The 11,242-nt window shown below is 41.6% G+C and overlaps 1 protein-coding gene across 1 annotated transcript; it reads right to left on the bottom strand.

The window, feature by feature from the left end:
• Nucleotides 1–1,193: 1,193 nt before the first annotated feature.
• LOC308331657 (sodium-dependent neutral amino acid transporter B(0)AT1-like) lies at nucleotides 1,194–9,499 on the bottom strand (the record flags this gene model as incomplete). The annotated part of the gene is made up of 12 exons (XM_080787147.1): nucleotides 1,194–1,400; nucleotides 1,769–1,931; nucleotides 2,059–2,218; nucleotides 2,338–2,542; nucleotides 2,867–3,023; nucleotides 3,645–3,773; nucleotides 4,623–4,735; nucleotides 5,815–5,925; nucleotides 6,583–6,764; nucleotides 7,268–7,405; nucleotides 7,761–7,901; nucleotides 9,301–9,499. The coding sequence occupies 12 exons, from the start codon at nucleotides 9,497–9,499 to the stop codon at nucleotides 1,194–1,196; spliced, it is 1,905 nt and encodes a 634-aa protein (XP_080643273.1).
• Between the last annotated feature and the right edge of the window lie 1,743 nt (nucleotides 9,500–11,242).

The raw sequence follows: 11,242 nt of genomic DNA, 5'->3' as shown, positions 1-11,242 counted from the left end.
AATCATTTCTGAACATATCTTTTTATTATTTTCATTTTAAACTTGTGAGAGACATAACAATGCTTAAGACATCAGTGCTTGCTTATTAAGTGCAACAGCAATTTGTTTGGCACTATAGAACTGTACAGGATATATACAGTATGCAACACAGTATTCCTATATGACAAACATCTACACACTTTACGCACGCACGCACGCACGCACACACACACACACACACACACACACACACACACACACACACACACACACACACACACACACACACACACACACACACACACACACACACACACACACACACACACACACACACACACACACACACACACACACACACACACACACACACACACACACACACAGGACTACAAACAAACTAAACAGTTCTTTCAACAAAAACAAATGCCCCACTCTTAAAGTTGGGTTTAAACCCGTTTTCATAGGAATATAATATTCTGTTGTAAAACAACTCCCAGAGCCTTACTTTCATACATTTTATGAAACAGAGATTAAATTGCTACATTTCTTTTATGTTGTACATGCGCATTAAATAAACCATGTCATTTTGTGATGTACAATTGTCCTTGAAATGTGAAAGGCTATCACACAGGAAGCATTACATTCCTAGAGGTCAGGTTGTATTGTGTAAGGGCGCAGTCACAACAAACCCATTGAAAAGCATTGGCAGAATCCGCACCATAAGGCAGAAGTATAGTTTGGTGTGACTGCACCCTAAATCTATATTTGAATTAATGATAATAAATAAAAACATTGATGATAATAAAGAGTCAAGTTGACATTTACTGACTGTGACTTCACTCACAGGTCAATGTCCACATGGTTTTAAAGTCCAGAACATAACCATGGCAATACAAAGACAGTAGCAATAACACCAAGAACTTGTGCGCTCATGTTTAGAACAAACATTGGTTTAAACAGTACACTGACAAATCCTAACTGTTAATTTAACCCTGAGAATAATGGTCCCAAATGGGATGTATTTTGACATTACAGTACACTCTCATGCCATTGTGCGACGGTGTCCCGTGACGAAAATAGCAGATCTACAAGCTATGCGACGTGAGCTTTTTAAAGATCAGCAATTTCGGTGCGGAAAAGTAAATCAAGTACGTTATCAGAAACTTTTTATTTAGATTAAATTAACTATAGGTTTCACTAGTATCCAATATTTACACTTTAAGCTTTTCACTCATTTGTATTTGGGCAGAAACGGTGCTGATGGTGTCTTCCCTGCTCTCCTTATTGCAGCATTTGTTGCTTATCAACTTGAAGATAGCGTATCCTGGAATTGACAGACTGGGGATTCCAGCCAAGATGAAAATAATAACATAGATCCAGGGAGGAAATGGACGGTCTACCAGGGAGGGGAACTCCGGCTGTGGACGGAATGAAGGGGGATATCAGTATTAAAAGTACATTTCAGTAAGACCATTAACATTTCAACAATAAAATAAATGAATGAATGAATTTTATTACACTCACTTTACTGAATACCTGTAAATGATATATCATTTACATGTACTATTGTGAATACTTACCACCAGTGATGGAAATTAACTGTACTATTAATACTGTACATAAGTACGATTCAGAGGAACCTTTACTTTACTCGAGTATTTTCATTGATTAAAAAAAAACCTTTATACTTCTACTCCACTTTATCTGTAACAGAGTATTTCTACTTTGTGGTATTGCTACTTTTACTAATAAATAGCCTAGTAATATCAGATCCAGCACCACTTACCGCATCTGGGTCCCAGACCAGGTAGGTGAGGGGCGTGCTGACTTGGGTTACGAGGTAGAAAACAAAGATCACTGCCATAATGACTGGACTGATGAACCTCCACGTCACCTGCCAGAAGATGTTGGGCTTGTGGCCAATCATAAACTCTATGTCCTCGTTAAACCTAGTTGAGGAAGAAGCATTAGCTGAACGCAGCACACCACCGATAGCTTAGAACTGTCTAAAACATCTGAGTACTTGATTGATTGAAGCACCGGCACTAAAGATTGCACCGGTGGATGTTGGCTCACCTGTCCACACCGTAGATATAGATGACTGAAAACATCTCACAGAAAGCGATGACCAGGAGAGGTATAGACCCGGCAAATCCATCGAACAGAGCTAACCAGTAGTTCCCAGATTGCTGGGCAAATATGAGGGCAAGAACGAATGAGACTGCACATGTGACACCTGAGATGAAATCATATTTTTTCTGGGTTAGCAGTAGTTTTACTCATCAGAAGCTGTCAATGATGTAAAGTCAATGATTCATGTTAAGGCTTTATGTTAAGTAATGTTAAGTAAATTACCGGTACAAATCTCTTTGGGCCATCTTTTAGGTAAAATGTTTAGGTCTTGTAAGGGGACTACGCATCCCTCAATATTGCCAAACATGGTGGACAGCCCCAGACAGAAGAGCATGACGAAGAAGAGGACGGCCCAGATAGGAGAGACAGGCATCTTTATGATAGCTTCTGTGAATACAATGAATGCCAGACCAGTCCCTTCCACACCCTGGCCGAAGACAAAATAGAGGCAGAATAGATGCAAAAACAGTATTGTGATTTGTATACTTATTACTTCAGAGTTTCTGCAATGAAATATTCCTGTCACATAGTGTGTACTGTATGTTACCGTATCAAAGCAAACACATAATCACTACTACTGGAAAATCTCCATAAACACATATACAGTATGACTTTTGTTTCTGTCAAAACTCCTACACCTGTTCCGAGCAGATAGTGAATAAGATGTTGAGGATTTAAATAGTCAATAGCCTACATTTGAACAGATGTAAACCATAAAACAGTTTTCTTGTTATTGTTTTATATGACAGACCTGACTGAGGAAAAACTTCATACTACACTCTCTGAGATCCAGCCCTTCAATGATGCCTGGATCTGTCTGATTGCGGTAGGTCAACGTATCACTGTAGTTGTCCACTGTGATGTTGTTTTCGGCATAATTGAAAGCATTCGTCAACTTTAAAATGTTGCTGTGGAAAAAAAATACATGGAATTTAGATCAGTCACTGATTTAAAGATAAATCTCGTGGCATCAGCTACATTTGTGATCAAGTCTCTGTAGTGATGATGGGCTTAAATGTTGATGATGATATTTTACTGGCACGCACACACTATTGTACTTTAGTGTGTTATGTTTGTGTGTATCCATAGAAGAACCATTAATGGCACCAAAAATGTATGGTGCTTGTTTGAATTCTAAAGGAATTATATCTCGTATTTGGTCTATATTCTGTTGCCTGTGTTCTGTGTGGGAGAAAATGTGGTCCTCTATAGCAAATATACGACGCACTTCAACAAAAGGGACAAGTGGACCTGTGTTCATCAATAGTTTCAATAGTGCATTGAAAAATAAAAGGTACTGTATAACATTAACTCAATTTCACAGATACCGCCAGAAAGGCCAACTGAAAACAAGGCGGCGTCTAACAACGTTGTGACTTCCATATTGTGGACTAGTCTATAATTTAACGTATTGTCAATGACATTTGCCATCATGTTTGGGCAAGGTCTCACATGCAACGTCCCACACAGACTCAAGGACAGCTTGCCTCCTAAAGAGCCACACAGTAAAAGAAAATACTAAGACTCACAGATCCATGCAGTCGTCAAATTTCTCTGTGGCCCTAAAGCCAATGATGGAATAGATGACAGTTGCAGAGTACACAGAAGTGCAGCCGTTGATGATGGAGATGATAACTGCATCCTGCTCACAGTTGTTGCTGGAAAACAGTGACCATGAGAGGAATCAATAATCCAAAGATCCTGGTTCATACATTAGTTAGCAGAGAGTTGTTCATGGATGCTAGCGTCCATGTGTGCGCATGCGTGTGAGTGTATGTGTACTGTATGTGTGTGTGTGTGTGTGTGTGTGTGTGTGTGTGTGTGTGTGTGTGTGTGTGTGTGTGTGTGTGTGTGTGTGTGTGTGTGTGCGAGCGAGCGAGCGCTTGTGCACGTGAATATCTGTGTACATGATGTGCCATTAGGCAAAGCAGCCTCACATCAAATGGGTGTCGCATGGACAAACCCTGCCCCAACTCGTTGACCGTTTTATGCAATGGGAGTGAGAAAGTGCGAGAAAAGACTATACCCAGCAAGCACAGTCAGGACCTGGACGAATTAGTGACGTCTCTATTGGGGCCAAATCAAGTCAAACCAAGACTCGTCAGATCTGGCCCAGAAATAAATAATCACCTGATTTCAACAAACATAAATTCTGCCTACTAAGACAAACGTCCCTGGATGAATCAGAGAGAATAGAGGCCAGATCAACCTAAGTCATATCATAACTAGTCAGCTCTAACCCAGAATAAGCTGTCGGTATATTATTTTAAGTGGTGAAAACGTCCTGGAAACGACGTAAAGATCATCCCCATATGGGCTGTGATCTGGCCTAGTCCTCACCTCACATCTGCACTCCTGAACGTCACCGGAGTCACTGGAGGACGTCATCATAACGTCATCATGGCGTCATTTGGCTTGCTGGGTAGAGCTCTCATGAGCTTTTTTTTTTAATCGCTCTTGATAAGATTACTAAGGGCATAGACCCGGTCTACATTGATGGTACTTACTGAACAGAGTTGTAGCTAGAGAAGGAGATGAGGCCTCCAAAGGCCAACGAGAAGGAATAAAACACCTGGGCACCTGCATCCAACCATGTTTTAGGGTTCATCAACTCATTTACCTAACAGAGAAAAGACAATTAACACACATAGAAGACAACTGATGCAGAGTTAGACTCACAGATATTTAAGTAGTTGTTTTATCACTGGTGTGACATAGCATGATTACATGCCTTCTCTTCTTGAAACTTATCTCATAACAGCATTATACTTTCACAATTAGCTCTTTTTTACTTTTCTTTATGTTTCAATAGAAGTGTGAGAGACACAAGGATCTTGGCCTCACTCTTACGCCAAGGAGGTCAAGAAGACACCCTGCAGTAGTCCTGACAGACCTAGACTACGCGAATGACATCAGCCTGCTCTCCAACCACATGGAGCAAGCACAGGAGCTCTTGAGCAGAGTGGAGTCTGAGTGTGCCAAGGTTGGCCTTCAGCTGAATGCCAAGAAAACTGAGGTGATCACCTATAACATCCAAACGGAACATCCACCTCTCACAACAACAGGAGGCACTGCTCTGAAGGAAGTCAATGACTTCAAGTACTTCATGGGTTCATGGGTCAACTCAACAGAGCAAGATCTAAAAGTGAGGAAGGCACTTGCATGGAGGGCCCTGAATGGCATGGCCAGTGTATGGAACTCCAACCTAATCAAACTCAGTTTCTTCTACGCGATGGCAGAATCTGTTCTCCTATATGGCAGTGAATGCTGGACCCTGAAGCCAACTAGCACAAGGCTCTAGCACACCAGAATGTTACGTGTAGTGCTCAACATCAGCAAGAGTACACATGTTACCAACGAGAATCTGTATGCCGGAATATTCAGGATGAGTGAAAAAATAGTAGCCAGGAGAATGAGACTCGCAGGACACTGCTAAAGACACCAAGAGCTCCCAGCCAGCAAACTGGTGCTGTGGGAACCAACACATGCAGGGCACCGGTCACGAGGACGCCCATACTAACATACTGTATGTGGATGTACTCAAGAAAGATGCAGGTGCGAGCTGGCCGGATGTATGGAGAACCAGGATGACTGGAGGCGACGATGGAAGGCTCGTCTGAGGACGACCTAGAGAAGACATAATGAGTCTTTTAAAGGGGTTAATCAATAGTTATTTGATTGGCTGGCTAACATTCTTACATCTGGAGTGAAGAGGAACTGGACACCCGCCCAAGAGCCTTTGAGAGTCAGACCTCTTATGAGGAAGATGGTGAGCACCACATATGGAAGAGTGGACGTGACGTAGACAGCCTAGAGAGAGAGCGGGAGAGAGAGAGAGAGAGAGAGGGGGGGGGGGGGGGGGGGGGGGGGAGAGGGAGAGAGAGAGAGAGAGAGAGAGAGAGAGAGAGAGAGAGAGAGAGAGAAAGAGAGAGAGAGTAAATCAAATAGCATGCTCTGGCAGTGGTGGAAAGTAAGTACATTTCCTCAAGTATACTGTACTTAAGTACAATTTTGAGAAACTATTGCTTTACTTGAGTATTTCCATGCACTGCATCTCAGAGGCACACTGCACCCACTACAATTATTTGACAGCATTAGTTACTATTTACATTGCATATAATACAAAACAAATTATTGTGTGTATTGCAGGTTAAGCCTGTGTTCCACAACCTGGTATATAGGTATTACATTGTGGTATTGCAACTTTTACCGAACTAAAGATCAGAGGACTTCTTACACACATGAACGCACGTGCACTCTCTCTCTCACATGCACACATGCACGCACACACGCACGCACGCACACACGCACACACACGCGCACACACACACACACACACACACACACACACACACACACACACACACACACACACACACACACACACACACAGGCAGAGTGAGATAGGCAAGCTGCCAGCCTATCAGATGATTAGATAATAGAGTGGAATTTGACTCCCTCTCGGACCTTTCCTGAGGTTTCGATCCCTCTGATACAGCAGACGTAGAGCAGAGTCCAGGCAGCCACCAGAACCATCACCATCCACCACTGCAGACCTCCGGATACATCGATGGCTGTCGAGGTGTTCAGAGTCTCTCTGTACCAGAAGTAGTCTACGGTGCTGCTCTGGGCACATTCTGCTACCACACCTGTCAGAGTCAGACACACAATGTCAAGACTTGTACAGTAGCTGTGCTCCATCTGTACAGCAGTGGTTCCCAAACGTAGTCAGCTCGAAGATAGCAGATATACAAGCTCACAGTCACAACGAGTCATTTTGAGCCACGCTGCGATCTTGTAGATCTGCTATTTTCACTACTTCTTAAGGGCCACACACACACACACACACCCACTGGCACAAACTCAGTCACAATATCACAGTTTTGAAGTCAGTCATAACCTGTAGAATCTTCTTTTAGCACATCTCAAGCCTATTATTATACTTCATTGCAAACTAGTGTACAAATTAGGCTTCATAGCGTATAATGTAATAATTAATAAAGCAAAAATATTGTCAACAAACAAAAACAGCAACAAACACGATAGATTTTCATTAAGAGACCTCTTTCTTTCTTTCTTTCTTTCTTTCGAACTTAGAGATGTGCAGGTTATCTTCCATGCACCTGTTATCTCTCAGGGCTGTAGGCCATACCTGTCTTGTTGACATTGAGAGGGCATTGACTCCAAGGCAGCGGGTCCTGGAAGGAGTTGAACAGATACCAGATGATCCAGCCCATGATGGTGTTGTAGTACACCCCCACCAGGAAGGACACCAGCATGGATGCGATACCTTGTACACAGTGGTGGAAAAAAGTTAAAAAAAATAAGTAAAAAAAAAAAACCTTTTAAAATAATAGAGTAAAAGTACAATATTTGCCTCTGAGATGTAGTAGAAGTACAGAAAATTAAGTACAAATACCTCAAAATTGTACTTACAGTAGTAAGTAATACTTAATAAATGTACTAAGTTACTTTACACCTGCTTTTACATCACGGACAGTATTATGATTACTGCAAATTAATTTAAACAATTAAAATGTTTCCACCAAAACCACCAACCGTGAAAACCGGGGGAAAGAAAAATAATAGAACTCATGAAATGTAATGAGGCCTATCTATATATATTAGGTTTGGTCTATACATACCCACACCAGCCAGGTATGGGTTAATTGAGCTCCATACTCCCACAGCGCCCTTCCTCATGCGCTGGCCGATAGCAAACTCCAGGTGGAGCAGTGGGATGCCCTCTAGGACCAGCAGGATTAGGAAGGGGATCATGAACGCTCCTGCAATGACCAAAATAACAAGAATGACTCAGTCATAACTGCCAGGACAGGTGCAGAAAGCTCTTGTTTCTGAACATCTACAGTTGAATCAGTTTGTGTGCCGCAACCTCTGCCTCAGCTCACGGCTTCACGTTGCGGATTTCAGAGTATGGGTTTCATGGGTAGGTCTCACATTGGCTTAGAGGCAGCCTAGAGGTAGTCAATCATGAAAAAGTGTCTACTAGTAGGGGTAGGTGAACATGTAGTCCAGGCGCTTTTCCAGCACCTGGCAAAAACGTGCCTTAACCACTAGAACCACTGACTGGTTCCTGTTCTGGGCATGTCACAATAGGCCAACATTCTGCAAAAACAGACTAACATCCATCTGACAATAGCAGAGCTTTGCAAAGCGTGAGTTTGTATAGATTAGGGCGGCTATTTTTGCCAAGGGGCCTAGTTTAGACCCCTGGGGGGCTCCGGTCAACAAAGTAGAGTTTAATGTAAGTGGTTAAAGGCAAGAAAGGCCCTTTGAATATAGCTGTGATATCATCTTTACATTTGTACTTTTTACTATACTGTAAGCGCATGATGACTACTGAATCCTGAACAATCAGGCCCATTTACTATAAGGCTAGTAGTAGATTTGTGGAAGATTAATGTTGTATTATTTGGATGGACATGTTATAGTTTTGTAATGTTATTATCCTTTTTATTTCATGTGAAATGTATATTATTCTGATTCTGAAAACTCTGAAAACACATTTCCATATAAATTGACAATAAAGTAATCATATTTCATCTTAGCATATATTTATTACCCTCAACTGGCATTAGTATAAGAGACAAATGCAATTTTCTATTTATCTATTGAAACAAATATTGTAGAGTGTATGTGTCTACTCTAGACTGTAGGCCAGCAGTGGCTCTGAGACATTGTCATGTTAATGACCCCACATTGAACTGTAATCAGCTGCAGACCCCCATTTCAAAAGATTTTGGGCCAGGGACCTATTTTTTGTGTTCTTAAAGTCTTTTCAAGATTGTTCCAAATTTTTCTCTATTTTAGAATAGCTGTAAAATAAAAACAGGTTCAAAGTGGTTTAATTGAATTGGATGTTAAATTAACTCCGGACCCCACGACCCCCCCACGACCCCCACGACCCCCCCACGACCCCCACTCCGGACCCCACCCCCCCGGACCCCACTTTGAGAACCTCTGATCTAGGCTAATGAATTATCATGAGCACATCGGACACACATCTGCACACACACATGCACTCTTCACCTCCATGCATTCTTTTTTGTTTTAGTTTTTTCAGTTCTTTAATTCCATTTATTTGGATGCATATTGCATTTATTTGTACAGTTATAGTCTATACAGAATCTTTGAGATGCAGGTGAAGGTCATATCCCACCCTACCTCCTCCGTGACTTTGACACAGGTAAGGGAATCTCCAGACATTGCCCAGTCCCACACAAAATCCCACACAGGTGAGCAGATACTGGGCCTTGTTGTCCCATTTGGGTCGGTCCCCGGCTTCCTCTTTCTCCATCCTCTCCAGCTCCTGATGGGATGGTATCCGATCATCCAGTCCTGGGTTAGGAAGCTTCAGCTTCATTGTGTGGCTGATGGTGAGATGCACTCTGTGATGTTTTAGTAATCCAGGCTTTCTTCTGTTAGATCTCTCTCTCTCTCTCTGGCCAAAATAGATGTGCAAAAATGGACGTGTCCTTCACCTTAAATAAAATCCCCCAGATAGTTTATCTCTCTATCTCTGTGTGCTACTGCTGCTCCCTGAGCATGTGTTGTTTAAAGGGGGACTGAAAAGGTATTTATGGTGACCTTTAGCATTTCAACTGTAGTTATCAGTTACGCTGTCACACCCTGTGAAACATTATGTATGGTCAGCATGGTTAGGTGGAAAAAGCTATGGCCTTCTTGATAATGGTTAATACATCATGTGACGCTACAGTCAAATCTTACTGAGAGATGGGTGTGGGTGGGTGGGCGTGATTGAGAAATGAAAGGAGACTCCCATGTGATGATAATTTGTATAGATGGCTGGAAAATAAACAGTAGCAGTATATTATGGTCAAATATGTGTTCATTATGGGCTCGCTCCAGCGAGCAGCACACACTTCTCTACAGTTTATGAGCCCATTTTCCCTGGATCACGTTTTTGTGCTCTTATTACTCTGTCATACTTTCACTTTGAAACTTTATTCAAACTTGCATAGTCATGGAGCAATACTATCTTGAATATTAGACCAAGCCATTGATATATACGGTATGTCATAAATAGATATGTTATCTCATTGGGACCTTCAATGATTTCATAATAGCATGCGATGCGTTGTTACCTGCACACAGTTCTAGATCTGAAATAAAACAATTCATACTGTCAAACATAACTGCATATTTCATCAGTATGTCAATTAAGATGTCAGTGTACTACTTTCACATTTGGGTAGTAAGTGTAGCAAAAAGTATGGTATGTCACTGTGAAGTCAACATTTTCAGAGTGCCTATCAGTGTTCCTTTGTAATAGAATAATTAACCAAAGATTAATACAGTCCATACAGTATATGGACTATTTTATTGACTAGCAATTTACAGAGACAATCTTCCAGGTATTTTCAAGGTTAGTAAGACTTAAGACAGAGTGAGTGAGTGAGTGAGTGAGTGAGTGAGTGAGTGAGTGAGTGAGTGAGTGTGCGTGTGCATGTGTGTGCTAATGGGCTCTGTGCGTGTTTAGTACTGTGTGTATATGGGTTAAGTGTGTGCACACAAGCACAATTGCTTTTACTGAAGAAGTTGTAGCCAATAATGTTTAGTAATGATTAGACTGAATTTATGATGTGAGTCACTAGTGTACAGTACATGATCTACCTAGTACAGTGTGTCACAGTACAGACGCTTTGAAACATCCGTTCAATAAACATTTTTCCACTCAGCACTATACGCTACTGAGAAATGACATGATCAAATCAGCATCAACAAATCAGACCATCCAAGTCATGCGCTCATCTTGTTTAAGTGGGAATATACAGTATAGCACTGAATTTCACTTAATCAAGCAACAATGAATGTGAAAGACAGTGCCAATGTTGATAGAACAGCTCCAGGCTGTATACATCTTGTTAACATACACATACAGTAATGCACATTTCTCCATGACTATGCATATACAGAAAATAAATATTGATATAACCAGTAAACCACACAATATTTCAACCATGCACCATCATTGCTCATTGATATCTGACCAGTGGCGGCTCTACAGGGGTGCATTGGGGGGCAATGCCAACCAGATTGGACACAAACCCTCCAGTCCAGATTGGCCAGTAATACCCTATAGGCC

The sequence above is a fragment of the Protomyctophum bolini genome (assembly GCF_963924005.1).
Source record: "Protomyctophum bolini genome assembly, chromosome: 17".
NCBI classification, from domain to species: Eukaryota; Metazoa; Chordata; class Actinopteri; order Myctophiformes; family Myctophidae; genus Protomyctophum; species Protomyctophum bolini.
Note: the sequence above shows the minus strand (reverse complement) of the source record. Positions and strands in the feature narration are given on the sequence as shown.